This window comes from Staurois parvus, unplaced genomic scaffold, assembly GCF_062004578.1.
Source record: "Staurois parvus isolate SC_StPar_1 unplaced genomic scaffold, SC_StPar_1.0 ptg000145l, whole genome shotgun sequence".
Classification (NCBI taxonomy): domain Eukaryota; kingdom Metazoa; phylum Chordata; class Amphibia; order Anura; family Ranidae; genus Staurois; species Staurois parvus.
Window position 1 is genome coordinate 74,269 of NW_028317941.1, and position 12,748 is coordinate 87,016.

The 12,748-nt window shown below is 41.6% G+C and overlaps 1 protein-coding gene across 4 annotated transcripts in view; it reads left to right on the top strand.

The window, feature by feature from the left end:
* The window catches only part of SYNC (syncoilin, intermediate filament protein), a 25,140-nt gene continuing 12,392 nt past the window's right edge, over nucleotides 1-12,748 (top strand). For all 4 annotated transcript variants that reach the window (XM_089673810.1, XM_089673812.1, XM_089673809.1 and 1 more), the window contains exons 1-2: nucleotides 1-214; nucleotides 7,640-8,411. In XM_089673810.1, coding sequence (XP_089529936.1) covers nucleotides 171-214; nucleotides 7,640-8,411 — 816 coding nt within the window. In that variant the 5' untranslated portion in view covers nucleotides 1-170. The remainder of the gene's footprint in view (nucleotides 215-7,639; nucleotides 8,412-12,748) is intronic.

Sequence of the window (12,748 nt, forward strand, 5' to 3'; positions counted from 1 at the left end):
CAGAGCTGCAGTGTCATCTCAGGCGTGCCCAGCTAGGCACAAGAGGCCCAAGTTTGTGTGCTGCATGTGCATCATAACGGTGCAGACTTGTTCAGTCTGTCAGGGGGGGAGGCTTCACCCACAGCCTCTTCGTACCGTTATTAACAGGAGAGTCAGTTTGTGCAGATGATATGTCCAGTACAGAGGAGGAAGGAGAAAACTCCCAAGGAGGGAGGTAAGATTTGGGAATAAGGGAGATGCAATTTATACATGTCATAAATAAAAGGAAGTTAAGTACCACATGTGGTAGCAGCATGGGAAAAGTGATGTTCATAGGTCGCAGCAAGTGGAGTATGGAAATATGGGGCATGAATCGCCAGCACAAGACTAGAGGAGGGGGAAAGAACAGACAGGAAACATCCACTAGACTTGTGGGGGGGCTTTATAATATAATATTGCAGCACATAGAAACATTTAACATGTTACAGATATGTCATTTAATTATATGCATATATATATATATATAGATAGATAGATATTAAATGTGTATTTTCAAAAATATAGCAGCTTGAGGCTTCTAGTATCCCAACACTTCTACTTTTCACACTCTGAATCTTCTCAGTTATGATCACACAGGTTGCTGACACTGCACAGATCACCAGAGACAATGAATGAAGATCTGCAGGCATATACAGTATTCTGCGATTTGTCTTCAGTCATTTTTCATAGCAATTAACCCTATCAGGGTGCACACACAGATCACATGTGAGTACTAATGGGAGTCCCTTGCTTAGATAAGAGCACTGACTGCAGGGAGGAATAAACAGTTTACCTATCCAATAACTGAAGAATAACTTGTGTATACAATAAAACTGAACTTTTATCATAAATACTCCAGCATGAGAAGAATTTAGGAAATGAACACAGCAGATGCACAAAAAATCTGAGGCACACTTACATGGCATGATATTTAAAGCTTGTACAGATGGCTAGAATAATAGACAAGCAAAGCAGATGAATAGTTGAAGCAGGAGTGGCAGATTGTCTGTATGTAGATATTTATAACATTTATTCAGGGCAGTGGTATTAGGGTTGCCACCTCATCCCTTTATACCCGAACACACATTAATTACACAGGTTCTAGGGCTAATTTCATGCAGATAAGCCATTAAGTGAGTTTAATTACCATTTTAATCAGCCACATAACCTGTGTAATTCATATGCGTTCAGTTCAAGGGATGAGATGGCAACCCTGAGTACATGTAAAAGTACATGTAAACCCTAACTATATGACATTGTGCTTGCTAAAGCACTGTGATATAAACGACTTACCTTTTTTTCCTTCCTGTGTTGCATCCCAATGCTTCTGATCTCCTACATGCTTTTTTTGCAACCACTTACAGTCCATGTGCATGCGATCTAGGGTTGCCAACTCAACCGTTTAAACCCAAACACAGGGCAGCACAATGGCTAAATGGTTAGCACTTTCACCTGGCAGTACTAAGGTTGTTGGTTTGAATCCACCCACGGCACCACCTGCCTGGAGTTTGCATGTTCTCCCTGTGCCTGTGTGGGTTTCCTCCAGGTACTCTGGTTTCCTCCCACACTCCAAAGACATGTTGGTAAGTTGATTGGTTCCTGTCTAAATTGGGCCTAGTATGTGTATAAATGAATGTAAGTTAGGGACCTTAGATTGTACACTCCTTGAGGGTTAGGGATTGATGTGAATGTGCAATATATATATGTAAAAGCGCTGTGTAAATTGACGGTGCTATATAAGTTTCTGAAATAAATAAATTAATGACACAGGTTCTGTGGTAGATTAAAATGATAATTAAACTCACTTAATGCCCTATCTGCATTAAATTAACCTCAGAACCTGCGTCATTAATATGTGTTCAGGTTTAATTACCACTTTAACCACTTGCCCTCCAGAGGATTTACCCCCTTTCCTGATCAGGCCGTTTTTTGCTTTACTGTGTTACTTTAACTGACAATTGTGCGGCCATGCAACGCTGCACCCAAATTAAATTTACATACTTTTTTTCTCACAAATTGAGCTTTCTTTTGGTGGTATTTGATTGCCTGTGCATTTTTTATTTTTTGTCCTATAAGCAAAAAAAACCCAACAATTTTGAGAAAAAAAAAACATATTTTGGACTTTTTGATATTAAACAGTCCAGTAAAAAAATAAAAAAAATCAAATTTCGTCATAAATTTAGGCCAAAATGTATTCTGCGGCATGTCTGCTTAAAAAAAAAAAAAATCCCAATACGTGTAAATTAATTGGTTTACGTGAAAGTTATAGCGTTTACAAATGGTGGGATAATGGGATTTTTTTTTTTCTACTAGTAATGGCAATCAGCATCTTTTAGCGGGACTTCGGGACTGCAGTGGACAATGGGTGGGAGCTAACTTGGTGTCACTGACACCCCAGTGACACCAATACAGTGATCAGTGCTAAAAAAAAAAAAAAAAAGCACTGTACTAATGGCACTGGGCAGGAAGGGGTTAATGTGAGGGACGATCAAAGGGTTAACTGTGTGCTGGGAGTGTTTTACTAGAGGGCGGGGTGTGTGTTCTTCACTGTAAGCACACTGATCGGGATGGTTGTACTGTGATTGACATCCGCGGCCGCGAATGGCGGCACGGGTAGAGTGCATGCGAGGCTCGCATGCAACCCATACCCGGAAATTCAAAATCACGTATATATATATCTATATATATAGATATATATACGTGATTCTGTGCACAGGTGCCGCCCTGTAGCAGTATATCTGCTATAGGGCAGTCCTTAAGCGGTTAATCAGACACAGAACCTGTGTAATTGATATGTGTTTGGTTTTAAAGGGATGAGGTGGCAACCCTAATGCAATCCAGCGATGACTGCATTTCTCAGGGTGGGTTTCCTAATGGTGACAGCAGTGCATCAGCATGCCCACTTGTTTTCTCCATCAGGAGAGCATGTGACAGGTTGACAACACAGGAGAAAAACTGAGAGACAGAATAGTATCACCCTATAACAGAAAGAGTCTAAACAGAAAATGTAATGGCAGGATCATCAGATATTATTTTAAAAAAAGCTGCAGATTTGAAAAAATTGAAAATTACTTTTGAAATCACATTGTGTTTTAGATTATATGAGAGTTTGATTGGGTTTACACATGCTTCAACCACTTGCCTACCGGGCATTTTTACACCTTTCCTGCCAAGGCCCAATTTCAGCTTTACAGCACTGTCACACTTTAAATGACAATTGCGCAGTCATGGAACACTGTACCCAAACAAAATTTTTATACATATAGAGCTTTCTTTTGGTGGTATTTAATCACCACTGGGTTTTTTTATTTTTTGCTACGCAAACTAAAAAAGGATGAACATTTTGAAAAAAAAAGTTTTTTCTTAGTTTCTGTTACAAAAGTTTGTAAATAAGTAAATTTTTTCCTTCACTGATGTGCGCTGAGGCTGCAATGATGGGCACTGAGGGGCATTGACAGGCATCACTAATGGGCACTGAAAGGCAGCACTCATATATGGCACTGACAAGCAGCACTGATTGGAAATGTTAGGCGGCACTGACAGGTGGAACTGATAGGCAGCACTGACTGGCACTGATAGGCAGCACTGAAAGGCTGCTCTGATATGTGGCATTGATGTGTACTGGTAGGCACTGATATGTGGTATTGATGTGCACTGGTATGTGGCATTGATGGGAACTAACAGGTGGCATTGATGTGCACTGACAGGTGGCACTGATGGGACTACACTGATCATCAGTGCCCTGATGATCAGTGTAGATGTCTCCTCTGAGGAATGCTGCTTACCTATCTAAGAATGGGTAAACTGCAACATATTATGTTTTGGGGTTTAATACCACTTAACACCTTCCTGCCCAGTCTATAGCAGATTGAGGGCCAGGTGGGACACTCCTCCTTCTGAGTGGGCGTCATATGACGTCCTGTCAGAAGGTGCTACTCTCATGGACACCAAGCAATGATTTTAGAGGATTTCATGCTTTCTGGGGTTCACAGATTCTCTGAGCAGGCATATCTCGGACGAGCCCCTACATGTAGCACTACCTCCTTAAGGGTTGCTAGTAATTTTTGGGTTTCCTGCCAATTTGGACCTCCTTTTGAAAACCCAACCTCTGCTGACAGCACCGTACTCTTGTGACCACAATAAACCACAACTGTAAAATGGACTCACAATATGAAGTTTATACTGGCATTTAACAGCTTCCTGACCGCCCTATAGCAGAAATACTGCTACAGGGCAGCACAGGTGTGCAAAATCACGTATATATGTGATTTTTAATTTCTGGGTGGTGGGCGTGCGCGAGGAGCATGCACACCCTACCCGTGCTGCCATTCCTGGCCACGGCTGTCATTCACCAGTTCCCAGCCCGTGAATACTCGTCAGCGCCTGGTGATTGCCGAGGATCTCCGATGGGGAGAACTGTATGTAAACATAACAGTTCTCCCTGTTGGCTCTTGCACACTGCTTTGGATGGCTATGCACAGCACAGCCATCCAAAGCAGTGTGCTTACAGTGAAGCACACAGACACAAGTTAACCCTTTCATCACCCCTCATGTTAACCCCTTCCTGCCCAGTGCCATTAGTACAGTGTCAGTGTTTTTTTTAGCACTGATCACTGTATTGGTGTCACTGGGGATGTCAGTGACACCAAGTCAGTTCCCCAGGGTGTCAGATTGCCCGCCCCAGTCCCGCTACAAGTCGCTGATTACTAGTAAAAATATATTTTTTTAAAAAGCCCAGTATATATATCGCCATTTGTAAACGCTATAACTTTCACGTAAACCAATGAATTTATACGTATTGGGATTTTTTTTTAGCAAAGACATGTAGCAGAATACATTTTGGCCTAACTTTATGACGAAATTTGATTTTTAACATTTTTTAATGGACAAGTTTATTAGCAAAAAGTCAAAAATATTGTTTTTTTTCTCAAAATTGTCCGACTTTTTTTTTTAATAGCGCAAAAAATATAAAATGCACAGGCGATCAAATACCACCAAAAGAAAGCTCAATTTGTGGGAAAAAAAGGATGTAAATTTAATTTGGGTGCAGGGCTGCATGACCACACAATTGTCAGTTAAAATAATGCAACGCCTTAATGTAAAAAATGGCCTGGTCAGGAAGGGGGGTACATTCTCAGGAGGGCAAGTGGTTAATGTAACTTGGTCAAAAAGAACAGAATAACACTGTGAGTCCTCAGAACTAGACGACAGGGATTAAATGTGAAGTGAAGAGAGCTCTCATTTATAATTGATCAACATCCCTTTAAGAGGACTATAAAGTCTTCTGTGCGCATGTTGGGGCCCATTTGGAATGAAATTGAGTTAAGGTGTGGATGATAGTTCCTCAAACGGTAGACAAGAAAAGGGCAGATTTAACACTTTTCCTTTTGCTGGTAGTGTAATAGTGCAAGGTCCCCTTTAAGGCACTAGATAAAAGGCAGACTTGAAATAGTGGTGGGTAACAATTGGCATAAGTGACTATGGGCAAGGATAACTCTCTCTGGATGTCAAAGGCTAAAGGTAACAGTAGTAAGAATCCCACTCTGCCGGAAAAGAGTACTTATTGTTTCATTTGGCACTGCTGTATTCTAGCCTTCAACTGCATGTTCTGCGTTTTGCTTGGATGATGAAACTGTAATGCAGATGTATCCCAACAGTGGCAACTGGGAGCACTAGGCTATAACCTGGGGCAACTATATGTAATGTTCACAACTATGTGCAGGTAGGTAGCTCAGGTGACAAAACTGTCAGTGTTCACTTAGTTAGTGGATACATGAGACTCTCTCAGCCAATCAATGTGATCCGGTAGATCGTAGCGGTCCATCTTTTCCAGCAGATGGGGGTACCACACAGATTCCCAGCATTTCAGTGATCAGCACACTTCCTCCTCTCTTAGGCTCTCCCCTCACTCTCCTGGCCAGGCTCTCAGGCTGATATTTATATGCCCCCGCCCACACGCTACCTCTCCCCTGGGAAATGCAGTCCTTGGGCATCCTGCTCACCATTCAAGTCAAGCTGTTCATTTTAATGTGTTTGATAGGATTATACTTCAGGAGAAAGCCCTAGTTCACAATGGACTAGCCCTTGTTCACACTGGATGTGTGAAATCGCGCTATGTCAAGTTATTTCAAAGCTGCAGATCAGTGTGACTTTTATCTCCAATTTCAGACTTTAGCTGCAATTTGTAAATTGCTTTTCACACCTGAAGTTGCTCCAGTGTGAACCAGGGCAAAGTCACAGATTGGAGACACATTATATGAGACTGTTATTGATCACTACTATTACAGCTTCTTTACAAATGGATGAACAGTGCTGAAAAAGTAAGATTGTATGAAAGAACTACTAAAGACCAGTTTAAAGATTTCTTTTTTCACTGGCCTAAGTACCAAAACATAGACTCATGGGACTCCTAGTATGGTGTAATAAGGGCCAAAGGGCTACAGGTTGGGAACCAGGGGTCCATGGCCTTCCAACTTTAATTTGAATTAGAATATTTTTAATCAGCATTCACCAGTTTGGAGCAATCTAATGCACTGTTCCTGCATCACCAAATTTTCTGCATATTTTATTTTATAATGACTTTAAACAGCATGCCTGTTTACTCTGTGCAGCAGCAGATCATAATTGTTGCCATCCAAGATGGAATTGAATAACTTTAGCTTATATCTCACTTCTGGATGCTTAGTTCAGATGGTACCTATCTATAGATTAATGTACCAAGTTATTTACTTCCATCTTAGATGGCAACAAATAAGATCTACTGCTGTAGGTTATATGCTGTGCATTTAGGACGCCTTTGCTATCTATGGTTCATTAAAGTATATGAGAACACCTACCTTGCAAAACAACTCTTTCAGTTTAAAATAGAAATGTAAAATGTGTATATGTATGTGTATATATATATATATATATATATAAATAATTTTTTCTGTTTTGTTTATGAGTGATCGCTTAATCTTTGTTCTCAGCTGCATGAGAGACTTAGAAAGGTGGGGGTGGAGAAACAGTAGAACACTAATCTACCCCGTGAATGACAGTGCAGAGGAGTGTGTCAGCAGAAGTTTTGGCCATTGGAGGACAGCCAGGCTGTTCTCCCAGCACAGCCAGAATACTGACCGTGCTGGGATGGGTGTGCTCTCATGCCTAGCGTGGCCAATTTGCAATAGGAAATCAGGGGGACAGGAGGGATCACCAATTATTTCACACAAAGGAAGCAATGCAAAGAAAACATGATACTTTTAAACCAAAGTACAATATACACATATCAGGAATATGAAATGTTAGGGTAATGTAGTATTTAAAGGACAACTAACTTAAAAAGAGGAGGTAATGTTCATACATTTACATTCTGAGCTGTATGAAATCGGTAAATGTACCACATTCTATAAAACGGTTTTCTCAATTGCTTATGATGGTGTGCTTACCAGATCATTAAACCTTATAGCTATCATTAGCACTTGATCCTACATTGGGTATCCTACAATTAGAAATATCTTTTTCTGTGGTAGACAAAGCATGAGCTCCTATAACTAAGGCCATGTTCTACAGATGTCCAATTCATTTGTGTTTATGCAGTCTAAACAGTAAAAGCTGTAATGTTTTTTTTCTTGTTTTTTTCTAGGGAGATTCCAGAGCCCAGTTCCTCTTCTCAAGATACTGGAGGATTTCTATCCGTAGAAGACTTAGGAGCAAGATTTCAGTTTTGTATTGCTGCTGTAGAGGATCTGGAAAGGGAACGTGATGAACTCATAAGTGAACTCACCTTGCTTCGGGAGCCTTCTTTAGAGGCTGTACAGAGGGCACATGAGGAAATAGTTCAGGCTTTTGCTCAACGTTCCCGTGTTGAGCTTGAGAGGGACACTCTAAGGGAAGAAATAAGGGGAATACGCCATAGGCTCTTCCGTGTGACCAAGGAATGCGTGGCTTGTCAATACCAACTCGAAAATCGCCAACAAGAGTTAGTTCAGAGAAAAGCAGAAAGAGAAGAGCTAGAGGTTCTTGCAGCCCGTTTGACAGATGAGCTTACCCAACTTCGGAACACCTTTACACAGCAAAGAGAGGGAGAAGAGCTACGCCTTAGAGCTCCACACACCAGGCAGGTCTCACGTGACATTCAAGAGAGAAGGAGATTGTCTGCAGATCTACAAAGTTTGACTGACGAAAAACACAATTCTCTACAAGATGAGTATGGACCTAAACTGCTACAACTGTTGGAGCGTGTTGAAAAGGGAGCACAAGCTGTCAAAGATACACAAGACGAATTGCTGAGAATGAGAGAACAGATCAGACCACTGCAAGGGGAGGCATGTTATCTGCAGGCACAGAAATACAACCTACAGGAGCAAATTCTTCTCATGAAAAAAAAGCGGGGAGAGGAAGCACTGCTCTATAGGGTAAGAATACAAGAGAAAACATTGAAGACGTTACTGATACTACCTTAAAAAATTACAATTTCAAAACCACGCCATATACGATCAATCTTCCCATTAAGGTGAATGTAAGAACTTTTTTGAAAATGCCCCATGTTCTTTATAACAAGCATGTGTTATATAGAGAAATTCTAGCAATTACCCATCTGTAAAATAGTGGAGGGATATAGAATGAAAATGACACTCATTTCTGTAACCTTATGCAGCCAGACTACCACTTGGCATCCTGTCCTGCTTCTCTGTCTCCCTGAATTTTAGAATAAGTGACCCAGGATCATGATTTTGAAGTAGCGGTTAGGGGCACAAGAGTATTAATTTACCCTTACTGACACCAGTGCAATTTGTGGATTTCAGATGCGGCCCATTAATAGAAAATCAGTTCTATTCGGGACAAAAAAAAAGATTTTGGGATGTTTTACTTTCAAGCAAACAAATTTCATTGTGACATTGATGACATAATTGTGTTCATTTTTGTCATGATAATGGTTAGTTTAGAGTCTGGTGTCATTTAAAAAGTTAGGTTTAAAAGTACATTATATTGCCAGAAGCATTGGGACACCCCTCCAAATCATTGAATTCAGGTGTTCCAATCACCTCCATGGCCACAGGTGTATAAAATCAAGCACCTAGGCATGCAGACTGCTTCTACAAATATTTGTGAAAGATTGGGTCGCTCTCAGGAGCTCAGAGAATTCAAGAGTGGTACCGAGATAGGTTTCCACCTGTGCAATAAGTCTATCCGTGAAATTTTTTTGCTACTAAATATTCCACAGACAACTGTTAGTGGTATTATAACAAAGTGGACATATCTGGGAACAACAGCAACTCAGCCACGAAGTGGTAGGCCACGTAAAATGACAGAGCAGGGTCAGCACATGTTGAAGCGCACAGTGTGCAGAGGTCACCAACTGTCTGCAGTATCAATAGCTAAAGACCTCCAAACTTAATGTGGCCTTCATATTAGCACAATAAAAGTGCATAGAGAGCTTCTTGAAATGGGTTTCCATGGCCGAGCAGCTGCATCCAAGCCTTACATCGCCAAGTGCAATGCAAAGCGTTGCATGCAGTGATGTAAAGCACGCTGCCATTGGACTCCAGAGCAGTGGAGACATGTTCTCTGGATTAACGAATCATGTTTCTCTGTCTGGCAATCTGATGGACATGTCTGGGGTTTGGCGGTTTCCAGAACGTTACTTGCCTGACTGCATTGTGCCAAGTGTAAATTTTGGTGGAGGGGGGATTATGGTGTGCGGTTGCTTCTCAGGGGTTGGGCTTGATCCCTTAGTTCCAGTGAAGGGAATTCTTAAGGCGTCAGCATGCCAAGACATTTTGGACAATTGCATGCTCCCAACTTTGTGGGAACAGTTTGGGGATGGCCCCTTCTTGTTCCAACATTGCTGCACACCAGTGAACAAAAGCAAGGTCCCTAAAGATATGGATGAGCGAGTTTGGGGTGGAGGAATTTGACTAGCATCTGCAGATGACTAAACTCAACCCAACGGAACACCTTTGGGATGAATTAGAGAGGAGACTTTGAGCCAGGCCTTCTCCTCTGATATCAGTGCCTGACCTCACAAATGCGCTTCTGGAAGAATGTTCAAACATTCCCATAGACACTCCTAAACCTTGTGGACAGCTGCAAAGGATGGGCCAACTCAATATTGAACCCTACGGACTAAGACTGAGATGCCACTAAAGTTCATTTGAGTGTAAAGGCAGGTGTCCCAATTCGTTTGCCAATATAGTGTAGATTCAGTGGTTAAATTGAGGAAGAGGTTTGGGTCAAAGTTTGATTTAAGACAGAGGTACGCAACCTTTTGAAGAGCGAGGGCCAGTTAAGTGGTAACCTGGCACAGGCCACAATGTACAATGGGGTTTTACTACTCCCCCAAACTGCAAATGTAAATGAGCCCTTACTGTCCCAAGCCTTTGTAAGGCTGCCTCACACTGATGTGCTGAGGTTCACCTGCATCACGGGTGCAGCGCACTGCACCTGTGGTTTTCCTGTGGGTTAGCTGCGCTTTGCATTTGACATCTATTACATCTTGTGGGTGTGGTGCACCTTCTGAAAGCACAACAAACCTGCAAGATATAATAGAAGTCTATCACTGAGTGCAACAAATAAACTGCTGGAAAGCAGCCGTTTGCACCTGTGGATTAGTGTGAAAGCAGCCCAATAGTTGTTAACACTTTTGTAGGTGCTAATATATTCATTGCAAAAGCTATTACGCCCAGTGTATGTGTTGTTTATTACATTGGCCTTCTTTTCCTCTTCCAGCTTATTCTGGCATCACTGTCCAGACTGCTAGAAAGGATTAGAGGAGGAATGCACTGGGTATCTCTCTACATGGGACAGGAGCCAGCGCTACAGAAGAAGTATTGGCTTATGCTGCTCCTACTCCCTCCACAGCCACCTGCTCCCTCCACTGCCAGCGCTGGCTCACTGCACTCTGATACTGTGGGCTGGCGGGTTGGCACGTTCAACAACAGGTTGTTGACCCCAGGCATGAGCTTTGCTTGTTTGAGGTTGTGGGCCACATCAAGTCGCTCCATGGGCCATGGGTTGAGCACCCCAGGTTTAAGAGGTAGAATTGCATTTTACAGACTAAGCTCTGATTAGCAATTAGGGTGAAGTTACTGATTAGAGGTTCATTTGAGCTATAGGCTGAGATTAACCAATGTTTTTAGCATTTGGATTGTGAAATTGATACTTTTTTCCAATTCTGATAAATTTGGTTTGGTTAGGTGTGATAAATTAAAATATACATGAACTCTTACTTTGTAAAACAACCCATTCAGTTGTACTAAGCTGCATAAGGGGTTTAGAGAGGTGGGGATGGAGACTTCAGGGAGGAGGGGTCAGCAGAAGGAGAGGAACAGTAATACACCAATATTACCAGTGAATAGCCATGTGGGGAGGGGGAAGGGTGCCAGTCTCGTCCAATGGAGGACAGGCAAGCAGTTCTCCTAGCACAGTCAGAACATTGACCATGCTGGGGAGGATGTGCATCTATGCCTAGCGTGGTCAGTTTGGGATAGGAAAGCCAGGACACTGACAGGACCACAAGGCATTTTTACACAAAGGAAGCAATGCAAAAAGAATAGGATAAATTTAACACAAGTACATAGTACAACACACACATGATAGGAATATGAAATGTTGGAGTAACATACTCTTTAATACGCTTTAATAGACACCAATTGTATTTCAATACAAGAAAATGACTCATTGAAGGTGCAGGGCTGGGCATTCGTCAACAACATCTGGTTATTACTTTACACTAGCATTACTAAACTTTTAAATGGTAAAATATCGGCTGTTACAAGTTAATGCAGTTTTTTTTGCACTTTGTTAGTCTAGGTTAGGTTATGCTGGTGGTAAAATGCTCATCTGTTACTGCTGGAAGTCACTTCGCACTCCACAACTCAAGGAGTATTCTTTTTATAGGACAGCATCAGTCATGGCCATAGATCTGAAGCATTACCCTTTATCCTTCTGCCCACTCACTGCTTGTTCTTGCCAAGAAAACTGGGATATAGTTTAAGTAACTCAGGAAGAGCGTGTGTATCTTCTTCTCACATAGCTCTTTCAGTGAGGTGCTGGGAAACAGTAATCACAACCCACATCTGACGCCAAAGTCTAGTGTTAGAGAGCAAAAAGTTCCACCTACAAATCTATTATAATTTAGAGTGCACAGAGCTAAATTATTGGTGCCATTGGCTTTCACGTGTTAAAGAAAGCTTGTGGTGGAGCAGCATTTTGCTACTAGTTACAGTAAATTGTTCTAAAATACATAAGAAAGCTTTAAAATGCATTAAAGCAAACCTAGAGGTAATTTTTAATGTTAGGTATAACAGTCACTGATATATATAACCTCTTAAAGAGATCCCAGTACTTTGCATGACAATATCTTATCTACACTTTAATTCTATATGGCTGGTTCAATTTATTAGTTCAGAAAATATACAGTATATGGGCAGGAGCAGAATTTTAGTCATGCCAGGCCAAGTCAAAATCAGGCAGGCAGAATCCAAAAGGCATTCTGGCTCAGCATCTAGAATTGGATTCTCAGATCACTGGTATATACCTGTAGACCAACCAGCAGCTCTAGGTCTCACCCCATGGTCTGTTCAGGTGTGATAGGATGGTAATGTTCAGAATAAAAACCAACTGAAAACTGAGCATGTGCAATAGCTGCCAACACTGCAAAATCCCCAACTGCATTGAGGACATTACAACTGCATTGGGGAGTTACAGTATGTCTCAAAATGGACACGTTGTCAATCTCCTACTGGAGCCT